At 36.4% G+C, this 27,893-nt stretch overlaps 1 protein-coding gene across 1 annotated transcript in view; it reads right to left on the bottom strand.

The window, feature by feature from the left end:
- Positions 1-22,653: 22,653 nt before the first annotated feature.
- Positions 22,654-27,893, bottom strand: part of Brip1 (BRCA1 interacting DNA helicase 1) — a 112,685-nt gene continuing 107,445 nt past the window's right edge. Inside the window, 3 exon segments of the mRNA XM_070026729.1 lie at positions 22,654-24,278; positions 24,281-24,913; positions 26,191-26,520. Coding sequence (XP_069882830.1) covers positions 24,229-24,278; positions 24,281-24,913; positions 26,191-26,520 — 1,013 coding nt within the window. The 3' untranslated portion in view covers positions 22,654-24,228.

Genomic DNA, 27,893 nt, shown 5'->3' with positions numbered 1-27,893 from the left:
CAAGTAAACCTTTCCTTTTCAGAAGAAATAATGACTAAAGTGCTTCTTATAGTGACCGAGAATTGACAGATATCAAAACCAGAAAGCTGGCATTGGCATAAAGTGTGTTACAGTTCTCTAAGAATGTTCCATAAATTCATATAATTACTGCACAATAAAGATACAGAACTATTTTATTACTATAACATTCTCCCTCACATTACCTCGTTATAGCCATGCTCACTTTCCTCCTTGCTATTATTTCTATAATTTTGTCATTTCAAAAATGTTATAGAAATAGAATCACACAGTATGTATGTGTTAAAAGGGATTTAGTAGACATTTGGCACACTTGAGAAGTCCCATAATACATTTTCTGATAGCTAGAAAACAAGAAAAACCTGTAGAGTAGCTCAATTCAAGTCTGAAGATCTCAGAACACAGCATGCAGTGCAACTATCAGTCTTGAATCTTTGAGTCCCCAAAGCTTGGGAGGTCACTGGTGTAGGCCCCAGAAGTCAAAGTCTAAAGAACATAGAGTTCTGAGGTCCAAGGTTCATCCTTGAACGTCAGAAGGGCTCTGGAAGGGAGCGCTTGTCCTTTCTCCTTTTTGTCTAATCTGGGCCTCAGCCAGTGGGAGGACGGATCTTCTCCACTCAGTCGTCTGACTTAGGAGCTACATTCTCGCACAGACCCACAGAGACAGGGCAGTCCAAGCATTCTAATTTAAAACATCTCCACCTAGCTTTCTCTTTCAGCAGAAGGGATGTGCTCTATGCTGACTTAAACAATGAGAATAAATAATGCCTTGTCAACTATCTAATTACCCGTTATCTGGCCAAGCTGACAGTGGACATCAACCATCACAATCCATTTCTTGTTATCATAGTGCCTATTTGCCTCTATACTTACTCTCCAAAGAAGGAAAATAACATCATCATTGTTCCACCGAGCATGACAGAGGCATGACACTTGCCATGATAGCTCACATACAACCAAAAAAAATGTACCAACTCCTTCCCTGGAAGAGAAGAGAAAGTCTTAGAGTGACATTTACTTTCTGATAGCCCATAACATAGTACTATGATGTAAAATTATCACTACTTAAATATCAATAGCACTCTACATATATCAATGCAAAAAATATAAAGGAGAAAGCCCAAATATATTTGCTTAGCATATATATGTATATGTACACACACACACACACACACACACACACACACACACACACACACACACACACACACACAAGCTTATCTTTAACATAAGAGGGAGAAAACACAGCCCTCATTCCTGTGCCTGGGCATATGGTCTGTGTCTTACTTGGTAGAGTGACCCAAACGATCATTCTTGAAGTATCTGAGCCATTCAAGTCCTGCATGGATTGGACTGTTTTAATTTCCTCCTGATTGTGTGTGTGTGTGTATGTGTGTGTGTGCACTCGTGCTAATCCTGAGGTTTGGGTGCTGTTCTTGAGCTTTTGTGCTCAAGACTATCTGACTACCACTTGAGTCACAGCTCTACTTTCAGCTTCTTAGTGGTGAATTGGAGATAAGAGTCTCACAGACTTTCCTGCCCAGGCTGGCTTTGAACCATGATCCTCAAATGTCAGCCTCCTGAGTGGCTAGGATTACAGGCGTGAGCCACCAGTACCCAACAATTTCCTACTGATTTTAATCACAGAGGTAATACAATGATTTTCCGATCTCTGGTAGTCAGGATATGCACTTCTTTGCTTTTATTGTTGAGGCAATTACTATAACTTGGTAATATAGTTTGAAGTCAAGGTATGCAATGTTTCAGCTTTTTTCTTTTTCCTCACAATTACTTTAGCAATTTTTTGTGTGTGTCTACATTAGTTTTAAGGATTGTCTTTTTTTATTTATGTGGAAATTTTCCTTGGAATTTTTTTTTGGGGGGTCCGGTTGTGGAGCCTGAACTCTGGGCCTGGGCGCTGTCCCTCAGCTCTTCAGCTCAAGGCTAGCGCTCTACCACTTGAGCCACAGCGCCACTTCTAGCTTTTTTTCTTTTTGCTTATGTGGTGCTGGGGAATCGAACCCAGGGCCTCATGCATGCAAGGCTCTACCACTGAGCCACCTTCCCAGCCCTTTCCTTGGAATTTTGATAGGGATTATATTAAACCACAGATTGTTTTGAGTAGTACACACATCTTAACAGTATTAATTCTCCCAATCTATGAACACTGAACATTAGTTTTCATTTACTTGTGTTGCCTTTGGTTTCTTTCACCAATGTTCTAGTTTTTAGTATACAGGTATTTCATTTCTTTGGTTATATTTATTCTTTTTCAATCCATTATATATAATTTAAAAATATCCCTGCCTCCCTCATTGGACCGTCACAGTATCTAGGACAATGATTGATATACAGAAGTATTCAATAACTACCTGGTAGATGAATTAACTTAAAAGTTAGCAAGTTTTATTAACTTCTATAACTTTCTCAATATATTACAAATAAGATGCTGGATTTCACTTAATAATCTACTTATTTTCAGGTAGGCACTGGGGTTCAGACCTATAATTCTGGCTATTCATGAAGTAAAAGCTCGGAATTCAGGATCAAATTTAGCCCAGGCAGACAAAACTTCAAGGGTTTTATCTGCAATTAACTAGCAAAAAGAAGTGGGTTTTATATGGCAAAATACATCAGCTTTACTTTTTTTTTTTTTGTTGGTCATGGGGCTTGAACTCTGGGCCTGGGTGCTGTCCCTCAGATCTTCAGCTCAAGACGAGCACTCTACCACTTGAGCTACAGCGCCACTTACCGTTTTCTGGTGGTTTATTGGAGATAAGAGTTTCACAGACTTTCTTGCCTAGGCTGGCTTTGAACCAGGATCCTCAGATCTCAGCCTCCTGAGTAGCTAGGATTACAGTCGTGAGCCACCGGAGCCTGGCTTCAGCTTTACTTTCATTCAGTTGACAGGAAAACTTATTTGTAAATGAGTTTATGATGGTTGAAGCCACATGGTGACCCAAAATATAATTCTGTATACTTTAGCTAAAAAAAAATGGATGCACACTCTTTGTAAAATGTTTCAGTCCATAAGCATGATCAAAGAAGATGCATATACATTCCTGTTTATACAATGTAATATCATCTAATCTAGAAACTCCAAATAAATGAACTATATATGAAGTTAGAGCTGATTTAAAGTTTAAAGGGCCTTGACTTAATAGCGATGGGACACTGAGAATACTGAGCATTTTAGCACCTCAATTTCTTCAGAAGTAAATGTTTTGGTCATAATAATTTCCTGTTGTGAGGAACAAATTAAATATCCACAGAGTAAGCATGTGTCTTTTGATCAGAACCTGGTGTTTACAACCATGTTCCTCCCAACAAAAGCTCTGATCTGTGCATAAAACTTACACCTGACATGACATTTTTCACACTTTGTTTTTAATACTTACTGCTCTGAGACACAGTAAATCTGGCCATCTCTAGTTTACAGATGACAAAATTAAGGCACGTGCTCTGCCATTTGTACCATACCCCCAGTTCTTCTGCATTTAGTTTTTTAGATAGGTATCAGTCTACCTGAACTCTGACCCTCCTACCTCCTCCTGAGTAGCTGAGATTGTAGGCATGTACCACCATGCCCGGCTCTGAAGCAAATGATTTTTGCTTAGAAAAATATTTTGAGATCACATTGGAGAATAAAATCTGTGATTATGAGAAGACAGGGAGCTGGAGACAGCTAAACTGCTCTAGCTTGGAGAAAAGCAGGAGGTGTGGCTCAAGTGGTAGAGTGCCAACCCAGCTAGTACGAGGTCCAGAGTTCAAACTCTAATATCAGGGGAAAAAAATTAGACTCCGTTAACATCCACTTATTGTCTAACAAGTATTAGCCCCTAAATTGTACTACTGACTGTTAGGATCAATCTGAACACTCCGTGTACAGTGTACATATACATTTCTACCAACACCTGTTTGGCATGTATATGCAGGAGAAATTATCTTAAAAAGCAAGATGTGGATGCAATGGCATAGACCTGTAGTCTGGCTATTCAGGAAGCTGAGAAGGACAGTTGTTTGGGCAAGTCTGCCTAAGTATCACAGAGAGACCCCATCTTTGAGAAGTAAAACAAATAAAAACAAAAAGCAGAAAAGAAGCAGGACCAGGAATGAGAGGAGGGACCAGAAGGGACCAGGGATTTTGATAGTTTGGAGACACGGAAGAAAAAGATGCTGCAAAGTATACACTATGCCCTTCGATAAATAAATAAATAAATAAATAAATATATCCATCCATCCATCCTACTGATGCTACTTCCTTCCTTAGTTCATTCATTCTTTCTTTTTCTTTCCTTTCTTGTCGGTTGTAGGGCTTGAACTCAGATCCTGAGACCTGTCCCTAAGTTCTTCTGCTTAAGGCTAGTGTTCTACCACTTTGAGCCACAGCTCTACTTCCAGTTTTCTGGTGGTTAATTGGAGATAAGAGTCTCATGAAATTTCTTACCCCAGCTGGCATCAAACTTCAATCTTCAACTCAGCCTCCTGAGCAATTACAGGTGTGAAGCACCAGCGCCCAGCTTAGAGCTGCTATTGCTAAAATTGTGTCTCATGAGGAGTTGAAGACAAACACTGGTTAAAGAGAATCAAAGACTATTTTTGATTAAGTGGTTAAATGCATCAAATTAACAGAAGCATTGGCATAAAAGCAAGAGATGAATGTGGCCACAAAGGTAAGAGAAGTTTAACAGAAGAGGTGAGTTCAAATAGGAAAGGCAAAACAGTCGACATGGAAAGGGATGTACGAGAGACGAAGTCTAGCATTGAGGCAAAACTGGTGAGTTCATTAGCCTCACAGAAGCAGTGTTTAATTAGGCTTCATTGACTAATACTTGCCTATCTTTTCTAAAAAGATAGTGTCTCATCAAACTTAATATTGTACTGTTTGTCGACTCATAATGAATTTTTTTGGCACTTTAGTGGCTAAAGCCATTTAGACTACTACCCATCTATCCCATAAGCCAGTTCTGTTTGATGCTGTAGGAACATTTGGTTCAGATATTATAAAAGACAGTGCTACCTTAAAGCGTGAATAATTTCACTTTTAAATGGATATTATATAAATAATCTCATAACCTATAAGTGTAATGTATGTTTCATTTATGTCTAGTATAATAACTAATGTCTACATTTGAGAGGATTTGGTTGATAGATCATGAAATCATAAATAGCCTTCCCGAACACTGACTAGTCACCAAATAAGAAGGATAAACATCTAAATCTGCCTACTCAAAACTTCTAAACCAGATTCTAAAGCTAAGTCCACCTGAACCCTTAACAGGGTGGGGATTTCATTTGTAAAGCTGCAATAACTGCATTCGTGGCCAACCCTCGGCTCTGGGAGCAGACAGATTACCAGCCATCCTGGAGATGAGCGCAAGGCCCATCCTGCTTAAACCAATTACGCTGAAATTGTCAGAGCCCCAAAGACAGCCAATTCCATGCCTTTCATTTCCACCAAACTTGTCTAATCACAATCATAGAAAAAGAACAAGAAAGATTATCGTTACATACATTTTCTTGGAGGGAAGGGATTCAAACCTTAGATAGATATGTAACAAAAGCCCAAGAGTCATATCTGAAAAGCTCAGTAAACATGATATTAAGAAAATTATGTTCAGCAAAAATATAAATCTGATAAATTTATTGCTTGAGTTATACTTCCATGATTATTTTTCTGTCTATCTCTACCTCTTTGATTCTTTTCAGAAGAAAGCATGTAAGCTGCAGTCATTCATTTGCTCTTCCTTTTCTTTCTTCTGTACTAGTTCATCAATAAGAATATATAAAGGCAGAAGAACAATACTTAATTTGTAAATTTCCCGCTTTTGTACTACTTTTAACTTACAGCTTCTGAATGGTGCTCTATGACATACACAAAAGCGAATGGCTTAATAAACAGAACCAGCAAGAATTTCATATATAATTTAACCTAAAAACCTGTTACCAACTGAGAGAAATTCATGAGACTTTCCTGAGACAGTCCTTCATAATCTGTTTGCATAATAATGAGGTCTAATCAGTTAAACAAGTTAATGGACAAATTAATAAGGTCATCATTTTGGTCTAATGATGCTTAAAGCAGTTTTAGCAATCTGCTCAGGACAAAGGGTGGCCACTCAGACATAGCCAATTATGCATTTGTGTGCCAGATGAAATCTTTAATGATGAATCTGATTAACATTCAATAATAAACATACAGCCAGAGAAAATGACCAACCTAGCCTCATGCAAACACTATCAAGGAAGGCTTTGTTCAGATTGAGGTCAGACTGGTATTCTAGAAAGGCGCATTATAGAAAAGTTTATCAAATGTGTTAAAGGAGACCTATCTAAAACCCTATGATGCGAAGGCTGCTTTTCAACAGCTAACTGGTCTGATCAGGAAAATAACACACTAAACATGCTTAATGGGTTGCATGTATGTAATATTTAGAGCCATTTTAAATTAACTTGGTTTCATCTAATACTGAGAGCATGATTTCATGTCACAGACTTTAGCAGTCCCATTCTTAGGTCCCATTCTTAGCAGTGACACATTGGAAACAACGTGCAGAGACTCTTCACTTATTTGCCTAAGATGCTTTAGCCTAATGGGGTGGTAGAATTGTTTTGAATATAAATAAGCACACAATAAGGCATAGAAGGAGTCAGACGTGGATGTTACATACTGTACTTTAAACACTACTTTCACATGTTAAACACTTTACAGCAAACATACAAAATGTGGACAAGTAATAAGAGTTCAGTGCATTTCAAAAAGTGATATACTTGGGAACGAACCCATAACCAGATTAAAAAACTGAACACAAAGGCACATCATGAAGGAAGACCCTTCCAATCACTGTTTCTCTACCATCTCACCAACCCGTTATTAATTTTGCCTATTTTATTTTTGGTTTGTTGTTTATTATTGCTGGTCCTGCGGTTTGAACTCAGGGACTGGGCACTTCCATAAGCTTCCTTTGCTCAAGGCTAGCACTCTTGTCACTTGAGCCATGGTGCCACTTCTGGCTTTTTCTGTGTATGTGGTACTGAGGGATCAAACCCAGGGCTTCATGCATGCTAGGCAAGCACTCTACCACGAAGCCACATTCCCAGCCCTGGTTTAGGGTGTGTGTGTGTGTGGTGTTGAGGCCTGAATCGCCTTGCATTCTCACTTGGCTTTTCATTCAAGCTGGCATTTACTTTACCACATGAGCCATACCTCTACTTCCCAAATAACGTGCTTTCTAACAAATAAATTTCTCATGTATATTATCCCCAATGATACAAGTAGGAGGATTGTAGCCCAGGCTTGCCCACTGAGACCCTACTTCAAATACTGAAATATACCTAAGGCAAAAAATGGCTGAAGGCATGGTTCAAGTGGTAGAGCACCTGCCTAGCAAGCAAAAGGCTCTAAGTTCAATCCTCAGTATTACTACCAAAAAAAAAAAAAAAAAAGAGAGAGAGAGAGACACATAATCCCAATATACTCTCCTATTAGAATTTTAAAAACTTTAAAAATTGGGGCTGGGAATGTGGCTTAGTGGTAGAGTGTTTGCCTAGTATGCATGAAGCCCTGGGTTTGATTCCTCAGTACCACATAAACAGAAAAAGTTGGAAGTGATACTGTGGTCTAAGTGGTAGAGTGCTAGCTTGAGCAAAAGAAGCTCAGGGACAGTGTCCAGTCCCTGAGTTCAAGCCCCAGGACTTGCAAAAATACAACTGTAAAATTGTACAACACTTATAGACAAATAATTTCTTTTGTGTATATTCTGGTACTATAGCGTGAACTAAGGGCCTCGTGCTATCAGCAGCATTTTTGCCGAAGGCTGGCTGCTCTACTACAAGCCTCACTTCCACTGTTTGCTGGTTAATTGGAGATAAAAGATGATCAGTTTTTTTGTTGTTGTTGTTTTTGTTTTTGGTAAGTCGTGGGGCTTGAACTCTGGGCTTGGGTGATGTCCCTCAGCTCTTCAGCTCAAGGTGAGCATGCTACTGCTTGAGCCACAGCGCCACTTCCAGTTATCTAGTGGTTTATTGGAGATAAGAGTCTCACAGACTTTCCTTCCCAGGCTGGCTTTGAACCTCGATCCTCAGATCTCAGCCTCCTGAGCAGCATGGATTACAGGCATGAAGTAGCTTCTTAGACTCTCTCTCCTCTTAGTAATTATAAATTCTATTAAAAATTTTTTGAGATAGCATCTCCCTATGTAACTCAGGTTGGCTTCAAATTGGCAGTCTCACCTGATTCCTATTGTGTTGAAATTACAGGCATGAGCTACCATGCCCAGTTTAACAATGATAAATTCCATATATTTAATTTTTTAATAAAAAACATAGAAACAAGGGAGTTAACAGCAAAAACAGCAAGGAGACTAATCTCTAAAAGATGTGAAACACACAAAGGTCCAGATTCAGGTTTGACTTTGGCAATAGTATTGTGTAAATGTCCTGAATCAGGAAACTTAAATAAAACTCAAGCAGAACCCTATAGCCTTGTTAGGAGAAGAAAACAGACTGAGTTGGTGACTCCTAGAAGTTCTAGAAATCAAGGAAGGCACAATAGTGTCCAAGGAATCCCAAAATATTCACCTATCTCTCAAATTCTTAATGGACTCCTTCCTGACCATGGATGAGGCATCTCTCCACCAGCCTAGGGAAAAGCAGCAGCTGTAAGGTAAAAAAATCACTGAAGAGAGATTTCAGCTTCTGCTTGATGCTAGGGAAATAAGAGTTTAGAGTTCAGTACCATAAGCTGGAGGAACATTTCTTTAAAAAACTAAGGACCAATCACAGGACAAAGAGCAAAATCAAAATACTCACCTCTACAAGGCTGGCAATCCGGCCTCCATAGGATTATTCATCCTCCAGCCATTTAACTGCCTTCTAGAATAAAATTCAAACTCTTCAGAAGAAAACAGAATCTAGAGATTCTGTAACATTTTATCCAAAAAATTTCAGTATACAATAAAAACTAGATAGGCTAAAAAACAAACATAAAAATAACATTCAAAATGAAAAAAATAGCAGCAGGAGATCTTGAGACAGAGTAGAATTACCAGACATAGACATTCAATGATCTATTATTAACACATTCAAGAGTTTACAGGAAAGGATGGGTACTATGGTAAAGAGCTGGGGAGTTTTAGGGATGTTTGAACATGGGGGAAACATGAGAACTGTTAGAGTTGAGCAATGCTGTAGTGAAATTTTACTGGACAAGTGTGATAGCACATTAGAAGCTGCAATCAATACATCTGCAGGCATAGTAATGGAAATTAACCAAACTAAAGCACAAAGAAAGAAAACAACATTGAGGAAAAATGAAAAGAAGCTCAGTGAGCTGTGGGACATGATCAAGTGGTTGTACCTTGAAACCCCTACATAAATGTACTGTCAAAGCTAAAGGGGGGAGGGGCAAAACAACGAAAGGTCAGCTGAAGAAAAACAATGTAAGGAAATACAGCTCCAGACTTGACTTAAAATATCTACTCTCAGATCCAGAAAGTCCAGCCAATACCACAAAGGATAACTACAAAGAAAATCATACCTAGAAATATCACTGTCAAATGGAAGAAAACCAGATATGAAGGAAAGTCTTATAAGCAGTAAGTGCAGAAAGATACATCATGCAAGGGGGTAAGAATGACTGCAGATGGGCCAGAGGTGTCATCTTCCAACCACAAAGGGGGAAAAAATCCTGCCAGCCTAGAAATTTATAGCCAATATAAACTTCCTGTAAACTGTACTGTAATCCCACCATTTGGGAGACTGAGTCTAAGAGTATTATAAGTTTGAGGCCAGCCTAAGAATCATAGTGAAATCCTCTCAAAACAACAGCCAGTCACTAGTGGTTCATCCCTGTAATCCCAGCTACTCAGGCAATTCGAAGTCAGGCCGGGCAAGAAGGTCTATGAGACGCATCTCCAATGAACTATTCATAAAAGCTGGAAGTACTGCTGTGGCTCAAGTGGTAGCGCACTAGCCTTGAGCACAAAGAAGCTCAGGGACAGCACCCAGGCCTTGAGTTCAAGCCTTAGGACCCACAAAATAAATTGAAAGTGAAAAGTGGTCTAACACATAAGGAACTTTCAAGTTATCTCTTCTGTTCTTATATAATATGGTACTAATTTGACTACCTTTTTATTTCTCCTATATTATGGATTGAACTAAGGATCTTGCACACATGAGGCAGGTGTATGATCACTGAGCAGTATTCTTAGCCCTTGTCTGCTTTTTTTTTTTAAAACAAGACAATTACACAATTTTGTTGAAGTTTTCAAAGAATCCTTTTTTGGGGGGGGAGCCCTGGGGCTTGAATTCAGGGCCTGGGCACTGTCCCTGAGCTTCTTTTTACTCAAGAATAGCGCTCCAACACTTAAGCTACTTCTGGCCTTTTCTGTTTATATAGTACTAAGGAATCAAATCCAGGGCTTCCTGCATACTAGGCAAGCACTCCACCATTAAGCCACATTCCCAGCCTGATATCTGGGTTTCAATTAGCATATTGAATTCTTCATTGTCATGTATTGCAAAAGTGTAGTATGTGTTCCCAACCAGGCTGTTGAGAATGATCTTCAGAATGAGAACATTTTCATCTTTGCAGGATCTCCAGCATTGCTTTTATTGCTAGGCTCCCCCCCACCTGCACTCCTTGGCAGCCACTACTACAACGTGCTTTTCTGGGCCAGCTTAAGGACATTTCTTTTTGGGTAATGCTGAGGATAGAATCCAGGGCCTTGCACATACTAGGCGGGCATTCTTCCAATGAACTAGATCCCCTGCCCTTGTTGGTTTTGTTTTTTTTTTTTTTTTGGACAGGGTCTAGTTATGTAGCCTAGGCCACTCTAACATTTATATGTGGTTGGCTTTCCATGCTGTTGACTGTCCCTGTAGTGCTGGGAGGTGGACCACCATATCTGCCTTTTTGTTTTCTTTTTCTGGAGGAGGGAAGAGGTAGGCAAGAATATTTCCTTTGGCTGCCTTTTAATCTTTGTATTTTGCTGTTTATTTGCAAGTCTACTTGCATGCCATTTTTTTCCTGGATGTTTAAGATAGTATATTGTAATAACTCTGGTATTTGGTCTATCTCCCCTAAGGTTTGTTGTTTTCCTATTGCTTACTTATTTAGCAACCTTCCTAGACCAGTTGTTTTGTATTTCCTGCCATTGAGTTCTCTTGGTCTTCCAAGTTCATTTACTTTGAATCATGAGTTCCTAGTGGTCACCATAATTGAATAGCCAGTCAAAGATTTCTCAAACATTCCATGATTTCATGGCATTTCTTGCCTGTCTGTTGTTTGCCATGGGACTCTTTATGAGAAGACCCACTTCAAGTCTTTTTTTTTTCCATACAAGACCTCCAAGTCAGTTAAAGGTGATAGATTGGCGACCTACCCCCTCACCCCATGGCTTTAATAAGCTACCTATTGCCCTGTGGGTGCACACAGACTTTAGATCTCTTAGGACTCTATTAGAACTTCTCAAAGTTCTCTATGCCCTTCTATATGTCCAGCATTTCTAGTTAAATTCCTAGGCAGACACTTGTGAACCCTAACTGAAATCATTAGTAGCCATAATGTTGGGGAATGATGGTTAGTTTCAGTAGTGTCCTGGAAATCAAGCTCTTTTCCTGCTCCCTTCACTATGTAAATCAAATAGCACAACTCTTGGGCATAGAGATTTCCTAGGGAGCTGCAGGTTTGGATCAAATATTGACTATGTTGTCAGGATGTTGGTGACTCAGATACATCTGTTACATTGGGATGAAAATCATAAGGTCTCTAGAACACACCTCATTTTCATCCTTAAGACCACTAATAATAGATCAAAAAAAACATTTTCAGTAAAGGCAGAAATAATCTTTCATTTATATACAGAACACTTGCATGTTCCCATTTCAGACTTAAGAGCCCCACATTTCTTCATATTTAAAAAGAATTAAATAAGCCAAAAATATCTTCATTTTGATATGTGAATATTAGTTAAGACTGAACAAGAGAATAAAGAGCGAGCCATTTCAGAGGAATTCTGTTGATTATAATAAGTTTTCATATGTAAGTATTGATCTAATTTCCAAACTCACAAGTATAAATGAATAGGTATGACACAGGCATTAACTATAAAAGAGAAAGCCATATTTGAAAGTTAATTTCCATTGATCTTCACCAAACCAAATTTATACTTACCCTCTTGTCCAAATTTCTTATCAGGGCAGACAACAGAATAAAACCTATTACACAATCCTTATTTCATTTCCAATTGGGAAGAGTAAATTTTAAAGAATAAGATATAGAACTGTGCCAGAACTTTTCAATGTTCCCATACTGCCAGTTTTCCCTTCCTTGGAAGAAAGACAAGCTCTATTTTTTTCCCATAGAGAAGTATTAATTGTAAGGTATAATTCACCAACCCACAAAGGAATAGTACTTAACTATGCTCTTCCTGTGAGCACTCAATTAACTGCATGCTTATAAAAGGCATTTCCTCTAAACGTGTACCGAAACGCACCTTATAAAAGCCCCGCAGTGCAGCCTTTCTTGTTGTTAAGGGACTTTGATACTATTTCATGATGCTAAAAGAGGAATCTCATAGTTTAAATTGTTCATATGCCTAGCTATCATTTGACAATTTAAGCATCAAAACAGGAAAATTTTCCTAATCTCCAAGTACAGCAATTACTATTGGATAATGAGTAATCTTGCACATTCTTAAAACTAAAGAACTAATTTTAAAGTAAAACAACAACAGTATCATCAGTTTAATTATTGTAAAAACAGAGCTTTTATACCATGCTAAGCACAATTCTAAGTGGTTTATATGAATAAAACATGATCTCTGAAATAACTCTATTGGTTAGGAATTATTTCTCTAGTTTTACACAGACATGAAGCACAGAAAAGTTCACTAAGTCACACAGTTAATAAAAGGTAAAAGTAGAATTTTGTATGCAACTTCTCTTACTACACTGTTCACATTGTTAACTGCCATGCCATATTATAGTAAGATTTAAAAAAAATCTTAACTGTATTTGGTGATCTGAATTGACTTTTTTTTTTTTTAAAGTGATGATACTTCTTTTCTAGAGCAAATGTTTTCTGAAAGTGCTAATCTCCAATGGGAACTGCATTTATAACCACATTGTCTGTATCAGGATCCTAACTTTAGTTCTGCTTGGTGTGGGATGGGCAATCAGAGTTTACTCTTAGAAATCTGATCCCTATTTTTCAAGGCTAATCTGTGGGTTATGTCTTTGTCTCCAATTTATATCCAATCCTGATTAGGCTTACATGAGCAGATTAAAAAACATACAGAGATACTAAAATACTTTACCAAAACAAGTTTTTAAAGTGTATTTTCACTGTAATGTGGAAGCCTAAGGCATCTAAATTTTTCTGTTGCCTTATGAATTGCCTTTTTAGTTTTGGCTTTGATAGTTATGGTTCAATGACAAATTTACTAAAATATTCTATCTAGGAGTATACCATACTCTATATGTGTTCTCTTTAATCAGTAAGAGAAACAGACTTTGTTATCATCAGCACAGCAATACTTCACATATCTTTATCATTAAATAAAAATAGTTATGTGTAAACAGCCCCATATTAAATTTTAAGATGAAATACATATAAACTTACCCTTGAGTTGTTGTCGGCGAGTTATTTTACCCGCAATTAAAGGACATGGGAATACAGGCAGGTTGATACAATTTCTACACTCTAAGTAGCTGGCTAATGAACATTCTTTCATATTCCAGATGGCATTTAAAGATAAACCTGTCTCCATGTCTACAAAAAAAAAATTCTAAAAACCTTTCATAAACCTTGAGCTACTAGATTTAACTTCTCAATTTCACTTGTGAAGGTATAACAGAAAGTGGATTGAATGTTAAGAATAAAATATTTCTGGAAAACATTTATTTAAATGGAAAAAATTTAACCTTAATGAATTTCTGTTCTAAGGTGCCAGGCCAGTGGCTCACATCTGTAATCCTAACTACTTAGGAGGCTGAGATCTGAGGATGGTAGTTTGAAGCAAGCTGGGGCAGGAAAGTCTGTGATACTCTTCTCTCCAATTAATGACCAAAAAGCTAGAAGTGGAGCTGTGGCTCAAGTGGTAGTATTCTAGCCTTGAGCAAAAAAGCTTAGGGACAGTGCTCAGGCCCTGAGTTCAAGCTCCAGGACACATACACACACACACACACACACACACACACACACACACACACACACACACACACACACACACACACACACACACCCCACACACATGCATGTGTGCATGCATGCATATGAATCTGTAGTCTAACATAGAACAGAATACAGAAAATAAAGTTTAAATAGGGAGTCATTGCTTACATTTGTTAATGCTCACTATTTAAAATCCTTTATCCTTGTAGCAAATCTGTGAGGTGTAAATGTCCTATTTTATGGATGAGGAACTTTCTTTAGGGAGCAAGAGCAAAGGTTATATATAGATTAGGCTAGGCTTAAATGTATAAGGCCAAACCTCATACTCAGATTCCTTAGGAATCAAAAAAATTTCAAGGATGGGTGGCTGAGATGTGAGGATTGTACTTCAAAGCTAGTCAGAGAAGTCTGTGAGATTCTTATCTCCAATAAACTACTCAGAAAAAAACTATAAGTAGCACTATGATTCAAGTTGTAGAGCACTAGCTTTGAGCAAAAACTCAGGGACAAGCACGCAGGTCCTGAGTTCAAGCACCATGACCAAAACAAAAATTTTTTTTCGAGAGAATACTACTAAAATCTCCATGTTCTACAATGAGAAAATACACTTATATTAATGAAATATAAGACAGCCTTTCAAAAATTTAACACTAGTTTCAAAACAACTTCTATTAGCATATAAAAATATAAAATGTATCCAGGCACTGGTGGCTCACACCTGTAGTCCTAGCTACTCAGAAGGCTGAGATCTGAGGATGGTGGTTCGAAGCCAGACTGGGCAGGAAAGCCCATAAGACTCTCTTGTCCAATAAACTACACAGAAAAAGCCAGAAGTGGCACAGTGGCTCAAGTGGTAGAGTGCTAGCCTTGAGCAAAAAGTTCAGTGATGGTGCCCAGGTCCTGAGTTCAAGCCCCAGGACCAGCAACAAGAAAAGATGTATGGTAGAAGCTATAACACAACATAATCCTGAAAACACATATTCTAAGAAAAGGCTATTTATTTATGTGGTGCTGGTGATTGAACTGAAAACCCTGAGCATGGTATGTGTGTGCTCTACCACTTAAGCTACACTCCTCAGAGCAGGGAAAGATATTTTAAAAGAAACCTTTTGTGTACTGATATTGGGGCTGGAACTCAGGGCCTGGAATTCTTGCTTGGCTTTTTCACTTAAAGCTGGCATTTCCACTTCTGGCTTTCCGCCCCCCGGCCCCCACCCTCACTTCTGGCTTTTTGATGATTGGAAATAAGTCTTGGGGACTTTTGTGCCCCTGCTGACTTTGAACTTGACCCTCAGATTTCAGACTCCTGAGTAGCTAGGATTCCAGGTATGAATCACTAGTGCCTGGCTTAAGTGAGACTTTTTTTAAACTACAATTATTTTGTCAACATTTAGAAATAGCAAAGTAATTCTAATGCAGATTCCACACAGCACTGTACCTGTGGATGACCTCTGCTTCTCACAGTACAGTAAGATCCTAATGACAGCAATGTCACTGCTGTACTTCTGCATTCAAGACAAGCATTTCTCCATATCTTCATGGAAAAATCAACCACTCAGTCTGAACCTACATCGGCAAAATTGCTTTCTTTACTTGTATCATCACTTGTATCATCTTTATGGAGGAGTGAGACCTCAGGTTCTTTAATGACATATAGGGATTCATGGCTGAGGAAATCACTCCATAGGAGCTAATGACACCACCCAGAACAGGTACTCATGGCTGAGGAGAGACAGCAGAACCCAGGGAAACCTCTCTTACAGTATGTACTCACTACCACAACTTTTTTTAGGATCCAATTGCATCTGTGCTTAAAAGTCACTGTCCATTGAATTAAAAAAAAAAAGGACAGTGAATATTTAGAATTGAAAAGACCTTCGATGTGGCACCTTGCAGCCCTTCCACTTTAAGCTCAAGGGTATGCGATGGAGAATAGGGTGAATTTGTGTCATAATATGGCTATAAAACTAGGTAAAGTCGCAGTTCTCAGAAAAACATCTTACAATCTTCCATACTGCAATAAACCAAACGTTCTTTATAACCACATACTCATTTTTTGATAAATGAGTACATTACCACAAGAAAGAATGTCCAATTCCAGAGAAAATATTGAAATTGGTCAAAGCTGCAAAATACTAAAGGGAACATTATTAGAACCACATGATCTGACCATATGTTTCTCAGACATTTGTAACCAAAGTAAACATTCAGGTTTGTCATGAATGGTCTACCTTTGAAAGGGTAGGAACTGGGAAAACCCCATTTCAGTTTTAAGTATCTTTTATTCTGACGCGTTGAATGAATGGACATTATTATTATTGAAATTGTTATCCTCAGATCACATTTTAAACAGGAAAAAAACAGTTTAGATGAATTTACTGTATTTGAAAATAGGCAAATAACAGAAGATAGGCTATGGAAGTTGACATTTAGAAGATAAGTGATATGCTTTTTCTTGGACACACTGCTTCTAGAAATAAGTGGAGTTTAGCATTATACTTTACTTTACACAAGGTCTGGGATAAATCATAATGTATGCACTTTGTCCCTTCTATCCAATATTAGAAACAGGTAGTGGCAAGATAAAAATGAATAAGATGAGCAATCTTGAAAGAAATTGGGAAATTGCGATCTGAGAAATTTATACAGGAAGAAAGACGTGGGTTGATGGGTCATTTGTTTGTATATAAGCACCCATACCCTTGTTTGTTAGAACAGCTGGTGGAAGTCGGTTTCTTTTATCCTGTAAAGCTGCCTCTAAGAGTTACTACCCATCTCATACCCAGGTTGAGCCTGCCAAAGCTTGAATTTGGATTTGTATGCCATTGGAATGTTTTCTTTAGAGTCAGTATCAGAAACAGATGGGTCAATGCCTCATTTATTCCAAAGTGACATTTGTATTTGTACATTTCTTTGTTTTATACAATTTGGATTTGAAAAACTATCTTTACCTTTGCAATTAAGGGAGTTAAATTTATCTTAAAAAGCAACTTAACAGCCAAGTGCTAGTGGCTCATGTCTATAATGGTAGCTACTCAGAAGACTGAGACTCAAGAATCAAAGTTTGAAGCTAGCCCTGGCAGGAAAAACTATGAGACTCTTATCACCAATTAACTACTAAAAAGCCAGAAGTAGAGCTGTGGCTCAAGTGGTAGAGTTAGTAGTATTGAGAAAAAGAATCTCAGGGACAGCAGGTAGGCCCTGAGTTCAAGTCCCAGGACCAGCACCAATAAATAAATAAGTTCAGAACTTAACATGAAAGTGAAAAACGTACATTACTTGCATTTGAAGGCTTCAGAACATGCTAAGGTATGTAGCCATTAACCTTACTTTCTTTCTGTACTGGTCTAATAGCAGTTACTGCAGTGAGTTTTCTTCTCATCTGTATTGACTCATTTGAACAATGGCAAAGAGATTTTGTGCAGTTTAGTTCAATATTTAGGAAGACTTTTTGGAGTTTAACCAGCTCAGTATTCTTGGAAAAGCTTTAAAAATATTTCTGAAAGTAAAAGTAGTTAAGATTTAGTAAAGACTTATTAAGAAAGAGTTATGGTTTCCTTTAAAAATACTGCTAGTTGTAGGAATTTAGTAGGGTTTTGTTTTTTCTTTGTTCTGGTACTGGGGCTTGAACTCAAGACTTCATGCTCCCATGTGGCTTTTTCTAAGGCTGGCACTCTACCACTTTGAGCCACAGCTCTGGCTGTTTGCTGGTTAATTGGAGATGAGATTTTCACAGACTTCTCTGCCTATGCTGAAAAGATCTCATCCTCTTAAGTAGCTAGGATTACAGATAGCCAACAGTTCCTGGCAGGTTTTCATTTTTTGAGACATGTCTCAACCTTGTCTCAAACTGGGCTCAGATAATCTGCCTGCCCCAATCTCCCAAGTAGCTGGTCCTATAAGCACAAGGTACATGCGTGCACCACCATGCCTTAGTTGTATGCTAGTCAACTAGAAGACACTCTATAAAGAATTGTTACATATAATGGTAACAATAAAACACCAACATATACTGCTTTTCATAATGAACTCTAGTTATATAGTCATGAAAAATGTAATAGACTTTTTAGTATTTAAATTAATTCGCTTTTTTGTTACCTATGATTGTACTTTCTCCTAAGAATTCCTTGAGAAAGTCAAACTAATCTGAACTAAACTAAATTAAAAATAAACAGATGGAACATTGCAATGCATATGGGCCTCAGTTACCTTCTCTTACATGAGAAGTAGCTGACTTCTAAAACACTATGCTATTCTAACAGTATTAACATGATACACAATTCAAGTAGCATCTATCTACACAAAAGCCAGTTTCAAAATATCCCAGTTCAGTTTGTGAAACTGAATATTGTTATAAATTATTATTTTAAGGCAAATACCAGATGTAAAAATGACAAACAAAATGCAGCAATGGTATTTACTGGACAGTATATTGAAAATGAACTATACAACTTATGGGTGGGGATAAGAGGGGGAAACTAGGAAAGATTGTGGGAAGGGGGTGACATTGTCAAAAAGAAATGTACTGTTTACCTGACTTGTGTAACTGTAACCCCTCTGTACATCACCTTTACAATAACAATAAAAAAGAGAAGAAAATAACAAACAAGATCTCTGACTTTGTACAGACTTGTAAGTCTGGCTCTGAAGACAAAGGCTAAAATAGACAACTTTCAAATAGCACTGAAGTTATACTCTGGAGGTTAGGGTGTCAAGATGGTACATGAGGAATGCTTAATCTAGTCTTGAGGAACCAGTAAACTTCCAAAGGAATAACATGTTAATGTCTATAACACTTCTCCTCACACTTTACCGTAATTGCCTTCTTCCTCATCTTCAGTACTGCTGTGTGGCAGAGCTCTGGATTCAAAGCAGACACAAAGTATATCAGATGAACAAATGGATCCCTGACAGGTAACATAGAAAGCTGTTGTTATTCTTAGGGGTTCCCAATGTGCAGGAGAGACAGACTTGTAAACCATTAATTGTATTATTACCTAGTAAACATTACCTTGGGACATGGCAGGAAAAATTAACTTTGTCTCAGACTGGTAATAGGACTGAAAACTGACCATCAGTCAAGGCTAATGAATCCCTGACTAAACAAATAGTTAATAGAAATCTAATTCATATTTTAGAATTCAATTATATTAGAAGAATATGGTTTATGGATATCTCAAACAGATTGTGTATACATTTTAAGATATAAAAACACAAGTTGTTAAAACAGAAAATCAACTGTCATACTATTCAAGCTTTGCTAGTGAAAGAATTATACAGACTTTTAAAATAAGATGCTCAAAGTGCTTTTCAGTACATGGACCAAATTCTAACAAATTTATTAGTTCTTGAAAGGTACAATTTTAGGATACTAAGGTATCATTTACACTAGATTCTGGTTTGTTTCCAAACAATATTCTGTATCATCTCTTAAAATGTATATAGGACTTTTGCATACTGAACATAATTTCACTTAATTCTCATAATAATCTATTTATTGCTCACATCCCCCTCCTCCCTAAATAAAGCTGAGGTTCAATAAGGTAGTCACAGAACCAAGGCCAATCTGTAAGTAGAAGCGCAAAACTCAAAATCCATCCTCCTAAATCCATATTCTGTTGTCTTTCGCCTTACCCCATGCAAAAGAGGTTCTAGATAATATACTGCATTTCATTTTCATGTTGATCTATTCCTTACAACATTATTATTTCCTAAATTCAGAGATCAAATAGCTTATCCAAAATAAGTTGCAGGTGTCACGGTAACTTGTTTCCAAGTCTAATGATTAAGAAACCCATGTTTAGTGCTAGACAATTTTAAGGAATGAAATAGGGAAATATTAATGCACCTATCTATTTTATTGCAATTTATATTCTGGGAAGTGCATACTATAAGTAATTCCTTAGTTCAAGGTTATGCCTGTCCAACAGGAATATTAAGGATGGCAAAGTCAGCTTTTATAAATCTTGCCCTCCTGTTTTTTTAGTTCTCATTGGTAAGGCAGGTTACTTCTGAGGTCCTTTTACAACAGATTAAAAAAAGACTGAAATGAGTTAAACACTTAAATATGCATGCCATAATAGTATTTATAAAAAAAAACTAGGACAATACTCTATCCCCCCAAATAACAAATCAGTACTTAATACCTTTGAAAGTTTTCAACTATATACAAAATATAAAAAAGTGATACCATTTGATCAGTTTATGTCATTTCTACAATTTATTATTTTATAATAGGAAGGAAAGTCATACAAATATCAAATATCAAATTCTGTAAAAAAAATTTTTTTTGGTGTTGGGGATTGAACCTAGGGCCTCATACATGTTAAACATGTCCTCTACCACTGGCCTATATTCCCAGCCTCCAGTTCTGTAAAATATGGATGTGAAATATTTTAATGTAAAACAATGAAAATTTTGGGCAAAGTATACGATAATCAAAATGAAAAAAAAGATAATCAAAAGGATATAAAAGCCTTGAGAAGGAAAATCAAGCCAGAAAATTATTTTTGAAAGCACTAAAATATCTCCCTAATTATAAGCTGTTAAATATTCCTTTTAATCTGTATGTACTAGTTGATTTTCAAAGGTTAATTTCTGAACATAGTAAGTTTTATACAGCTTTTGTTTTCTTTCCAATACACTGAATCTTGTTTATTATGGAGTGGAATTTGGTATAAGATGGGTTATTTTGGACCTAATCCAAGAGGGTTTAGTTACTAAAAGCACCTCATTATAAGGTGGTCTTACCAACAAGGTGATCCACTGGCTCAGATCCCATGGATATTGTAACAAGGCTCCATTGTGGAGTACAGGAAGCCAGGCAGCTAATGGTTCCATCAAATGAAACCTTACGAAACAAAATTCTATTTTTTTTTTCTTTAAAGACATGGAAATGGTTTAAGGGTAAGGGATCATAAGCCTTGGTCATTTTCCTAAATCTCCATTTCCTGAAGTGGTATTCTTTATGTTTTATAGCCACAAGGATATTTCACACTAAGGTTTTAGCTTCCTTAGATATTCAGTGTCTTGTGTAATCTTAAATTATTTTTGATTCTGAAATTTTTCATTACTAATTCTTCTTTACAAAAGAATGGTGGCATGTACCTAAGGAAACACACAAGAAAACATCAAGAATTCATAAGAAGTCTTAAGTAAATTTTTGCGTTCACTGAAAAATTTGAGATTCAAAGAACGTAATTGTGTAGTTATCAAATATGAAAAGAATACCATCACTTGCAGATGAATACAACAGTCAGTCTTTCAAGTAATTTTTACGACAGGCACTTTTATTTCATTAAATTTTCTAAGCAATTCTAAAGAATTAAATATTTTGAGTGCGTTTTATTATAGGAAAATAACAGGATAAAGCCCAATTTCAGAAATATGAGAGTACTCTTTTTTTAATTAATGTTTTGAATAGAAAGATCTTAAGAATAAAAACAAAGCTTTATGTGTATGTAGAAACAGTGCCAGATTTAAAACCATATAATAAAAAATGCATAGTAGGAACATAGTAAGAGTTATTAATAATACCTAACAAAATTCTAGAATGTTTTCAGTAATTTATCTAAAGTTCAAATAACAAGAAATGAAAATTCTATTTTTTACACAGTTGCTTTTGTTTATAAAAAAAAGCCCTTTATCCAACTGGTAATTTTCATCATACATAGCCTCTATGATATATATACTTTCAAGCCTTGAATAAGTTCAATAGTAAATAACTTATTTTATATGCTCTAAGTATATTAGGCAAGTTGTCTGATAATTCCTCAATTTAAATATCTTTAAAAGTTAAAATAATCCAGCTAAGTAATTTTTCCTTTGCTATTAATAACCATTCTTTAATAACCGTTCTTTTTCTGTATATCTACAATTAAGAAAGTCTTCATCTAAAGCCAGAATGCACTGTAAATATATGACTGATTGTAAATATAGGACTGATCTACTAATAACTGGTTTAAGGATAAGGGATCATAAGCCTTGGTGGCCCATCATGTGCCAGGTACTACCTTAAGTGATTTTATATGTTTTAACTTACTTAATTATAAACATTAAAAAATATTATCAATAATAAAATGGTTTATATCTACAAAGATTAGTTGTTTAATTTTTGGATTATTATATTGTTCAATAGTGCAACCTGCAAAGACCACAGGTTTAGTTCAACAATGATATCATAGGAAAAAATCTGAAATGCTTTAGAGTTACTAAAAACTTGTGGTACATTTCTAAGTAATGAAAGAACATGGTATCTGCAACCAAATGGATAATTATACCGCTATTGGGCTGGGCGGAATCTAATATATCCCAATCTACAGATAAACTCTTTTAATTGGTAAAATGTCCAATTAAATTTCTTTAAATTGCTTAAGATGATAACATCCAATGCTACAGAAGCAAATAAGCTATTTTAAAATCTAAATGCTAACAAAAAATGCAAGCATGTGTATATACATACATATATATTTCATTCCTTCAAATGAATGCAAAAATATATGACTACTGGTATTTTTGACCTGATAGTAACAGACTATTTACACTATATGAGTACCCCATAAAATTTCAGTTCAGGTTGGAGAGGCAATTCACCGGTAGTGAGGTTTCTTAGCATGTGAAGCCCTGAGTTTGATCCTCAGCACATCCACAGGGCATACATACAACCATTCACTTCAAATTAGTCTTTGATCCACTGAATAACAGGTATTTCTTAGATAAAAATGAGTGGACATGTTTTTTAATGTTAGAAACCAACATCTTTAATAACCATTTTTGATCAGATGTACAATTTCATTCACCAAAACACTCAAAATTCACAGAAGATTTTCTGTGCTCTAAGGGAGCATAATTGAGTTGTGCTTGTAGGTCTGCTTATTAAATTTACATGTCATTTTTTTCTATTTTAATAGTTGCCTAAAACTTAATGCATGCATATATCACCTTTTTGTCAGTAGTGCTGGAGATCATCAGTAGTGTTGCAGACCATTGTTTCCAACAGAGATGGGGAAGCTGAGTAATTAGAATTGAACATTTGGGCTATTTCATCTGGCATTTTATAACCTTACATTGTTTTGTTTATGATACATTTGATTTTAGTTTTCCTAAATAAAAAAGTTCAATTATATATGCATGTTGTTTCTTTCCTTAAATTTTCTTAGATACAAGGCAGTTTATTAAGACAGTAAGCTTTCTAAGACAAATTTGATATCTTAAAAAAAAACCCTCACATCAATATGAGATATAATCTATAGTGAAAGTATAATGAAGTATGAGTAGATTCAACTGTCATTAATCATTACAAAAACAAATGGATTAGGTGAACTACAACATATGAAGTTGTGTGAAATTACAAGTGCCTTAGGAAACTAAATATCTTCTGAACTGATTAATCTTAAAGACATTAGAGAAGGCTTATTCAACAAAATACGTTGTATAAATCATTTTATGAAAATATAATAATACTTACATTTCTGAACATAAAACAGATCTAGGCCCAGGATGTAGCTCAGGGGTAGCACACCTGCCTAGTCCAGGGTTCGATCCTCAGTATTGTAAATAAACAAAACACTTCTTTCCTGAACATAAAATAGACTTAAAACTCTGATAACAATGAACTAAAGCAAGAAAGTACTACAAAAACTTTCAGTCATCCAGTGGATAAGTGACTATTTACAGTTGAGATAAAAATACAGCAATATGTTTTTATGGCTTGACAGTATCACCTAATATCAGTGAGCACACTGCTTAAAGTTATCACCATTCCCTATTCCATGAGTTTTCTCACTGCTCCAATTCATTTACACAAATTTTTACATTATCATCAATGTCATCAATTTTTCTTTCTTTTTTTTTTTGGTTGGTCGTGGGGCCTGAACTCTGGGCCTCAGCTCATTAGCTCAAGGTTAGCATTCTACCACTTGAGCCACAGCACCACCTCCAGATTTTTCTGCTTATGTGGTGCTGAGGAATCGAACCCAGGGCCTCATGCATGTGAGGCAAGCACTCTACCACTGAGCCACCTTCCCAGCCTCAACTTATCTTTCTTCAGTATGTAAGCTTGAATTCAACTTTGTGCCTGTGCAACCTCAGCTTTCCTTTCGCTGACCACTCCTGTTACAGTTCCAATTTCAAAAAGGTCTTCAGCTAAGATGCAATCTGAATTATTACTAAGCCTATCAGTTTCCTTGAGCTCATTTTCTTCATCTTCATCTACAGGATCATAAAGTTCCGGTGTGAAATATATAGACTCATCTTCAGCTTCTTCTTCCAAAGCTTCAGCTGAACTGGGATATTTATCTTGTTTGCTTACTAGAGACAAAGGAGTATCTGGATCCAGGGCTTTATCAGAGCATACCAGTTGTTTTGAATTATTTCCTTCAATGACATCTTTCTTTATTGATGAAATAGTGATTTCTTGTTGAGGGCATGACCCCAACGATGCACTTACTGTTAAATCTGAGAACTCACATTCATCAGTGAGTGGCCAAACAGTTTTCTCTTCCACTTTTTCTGTTTTGTAGGTAGAACTAGAACAATTCTCTGAGGACCTGAGCTCAGGTGTTGCAGTCTCTATGTTATCAGTAAAACATTTTCTCAAAGAATAAAAAGTAGACCAGCTACCTTTCTTGGTTTGTTTGTTGAAAGTTGGGCTTGAGGATCGAGAAATCACTTGCTCTGCTTGCAGTGTTTGAACAGATTCTTCCAATAATACTGAATCATCTAAGAATATAAAAATTTCAAAACTTTAACTTTCTGCTCCTAGTTAATATTATTGTTAAGTTAGAGTGATTTTATTAGATAACATAATGTTAATATTATGTGTGTGTATATATACATATATATATATATAATACTAGCAGTATTGAACTTTCACCTTAGATTTTACAGAAAATAATGTTAACTCTGAAAGAAAAACCCCATCTCCAGTGTTTCCTAGCTTAAATTGTAATGCTACTTAGTAAACTTAAATTCCACACCAGAGACCTCAATCAATTGTATAAGAAAAGAAAGAGTTAAAGGGAAGAGGAAAAGGGTTGAGGGGGTTGAGTGAAAAAGGCAATAGGTTGTAAAATCTTACCTCGAAAACCTCCTAACCTATTTATTAAATTAGGGACTCAAAACCTCCTAACCTATTTATTAAATTAGGGACTCATGGGAGAAAAACTGCCCTAGGTTGAGTCCTTAATTTAATAAATAGGGAAAGTGATGATTGCAAGACTGTTATCTGCTCAAAGCTATAAAACTGGCTAGTATTTAAGACTAATACTAGAACTCAGTAGTCTCCTGATTACTAGAATAACAGTCAAGTCACTATGTATTTCTTTAGAGGCATATAAGAATGTTTAACAACAGATAGATTAAGCTATAATGACAGATGAATTAGACAATTAAAATTATACCCTATTACCAGAGTATGGTACTTTTTTCCATTCCAAGTCAGATAGCAAATATTTCTGGCTTCACAGGCCACATTGTCTACATTGTAGGTACTCAGTTATGCTGTTTTAGTGCAATACAGACAATTACTCACTTTGCTATACCTGCCCCTAATGTGAAAGAATGGATGTGACTGAGTTCCATTAAATTTTACTTAGTCCTCTGCAAAACAAACAAATGGTAAGTATTTTAAAATTAGACTAATTTTTATACAGCCTTTAAAAAAGCATCTACCATTTGTAAAATGATGTTGATCACCTTATTTGATCTTTAGAATGTAACCCAGATTCAGCCTTTTCTGCTTTGACTCCAAAAGTTCCTGTCTTGCTCATGGGCACAAAGGTAGTGATATGATGAAGCTCATTAGCAGAAAATCAGAAAATGGACTCTGTTATTCTGATAGAACTTGGTCCCCATTATAGTGTATCATATTATTTTATAATAATTTTATATTATGTAACCTACTTCAAGAAATTAATATATACCAAAATAAATATCACTTCATTATTTTACAGTGAGAGATTTCTCTGTTAGATGTAAATGGATGCAGCATTACATACTTTTCTCCTTTCTGGTGATCATGTCGCTTTGTGAAGACATATTTTCAGTGATCACTTTGGCACTTGGTAGTTCCTGGATACGTATTTTTGCTTCATCTTCCCTAGGAGTTTCTTGTGGTAGATGGTTTGCTGTTTCCAATAAATACATATGGGGTCTGTCTTCCAAACAGGTGCCTTTAGGAGTAGACTCATTGTCTTGTATACTCTTCCTGTTCTTTTTGGGTGACTTAGTGACATTCTGGTGCTTTTGAGCAAATTCAGCTAAGGACTCCAGCGCACTCTCAAAGGTTGAATGGTGCTGAATCTCTTGTCTTACCCATTTAGAAAGTCCTAAAGGAAAAAAAATCCAGGGGAAATTTGGTTACTTGGTTACTCAGTTACCTTTTCTATTGACTCTTGAATGTACAGAATGTTTTAGGTTATATGTACAATATACATGTAACTTATGGTAGGATTATGTCCTGATAAACCCATCATTAGGTTGAAAATAATGGAAGCTGAAAATGCACTAAATGCAACTGCATGGAGAGCAGTCACTGTTTACTGTGTGATCCTGTGGCTGACCCAGAGCTGCAGAAGACTGCTGACGCCAGCATCTTGTGATGTCATTTATTGCCAGCCAAGAATTTTGAAGGAGTTTCTGCAGAATGTGTATACAGTCACACCACTGTAAAGCAGAGCCACTGCAAGTTAGCAAATGACTATATCTCTAGTTGATGACAATTGGATAATAGGCAAATTTAATTTCATTGTATTTTCCCCTAAGAACTGCCTGACATTTTCATGCAGCAAAACTAGAAGTTGTAAATAAAGCAATCATTTCATCCTTTTCCACAAATTCAAAAACTCAAAAGTTTTTTTTAGATCTTGTTCACCAATTCCAAATATGTAGTCAACTATTCAAGAGGTGAAAGAAATAACACACTTGTTGGAAAGCCAAACCCTATCTGAATTTTTTATTACATAATTTCAAATATATACTCAAAGTAAGGAATATGATTTAACCTATGACATAAAAACTATAAAAATAAACCAGATGAAGAATGTGGTCTTGGGGCTGGGAATGTGGCTTAGTGGTAGAGTGCTTGCCTACCACGCATTAAGTCCTGGGTTCGATTCCACAATAGCACATAAATAAGGTCGGAAGTGGTGCTGTGGCTCAAGTGGTAGAGTGCTAGCTTTGAGTACAGAGAGGCTCAGGGACAAAGCCCAGGCCCTGAGTTCAAGCCCCGGGACCAACCTCTCCCCCAAAACAACAACAACAACAACAATGTGGGCTAGAAATGGAGTTCAGTGACAGAGTGTCTGCCTAGAATCAATAGGAACCCATGTTTGATCCCCAGCTTTGTGGGGAGGGATAAAGCATTTTTCAACTTAATTAAAAATCTTAATTTACAAAATAAGTATTCTATGGTTCATGCTATTAGAAGTACCATTATCTTTCTGAAAATTAGTTTTAAATGCCACTATGAAATTATATGTTAAAGAATAAAAGAGCTTCAAGCAACCTGAATTATACTTTCATTTCAAATATATTCCTTTTGAAATTTTTCTATCAATTCTCTATACAACCCAAATCGAAACAAAAAATGAATTTGCTCTGGGTGCCAGGGGCTCACACCTATTTATCCTCCCTACTCAGGAGGCTACAATTTGATGACTGAGGTTTGAAACCAGTCTGAGAAGGAAAGTCCATGACACAT

Source organism: Dipodomys merriami, unplaced genomic scaffold (assembly GCF_024711535.1).
Source record: "Dipodomys merriami isolate MVZ:Mamm:240054 unplaced genomic scaffold, mDipMer1.0.p SCAF_19, whole genome shotgun sequence".
Lineage (NCBI taxonomy): Eukaryota > Metazoa > Chordata > Mammalia > Rodentia > Heteromyidae > Dipodomys > Dipodomys merriami.
Note: the sequence above shows the minus strand (reverse complement) of the source record. Positions and strands in the feature narration are given on the sequence as shown.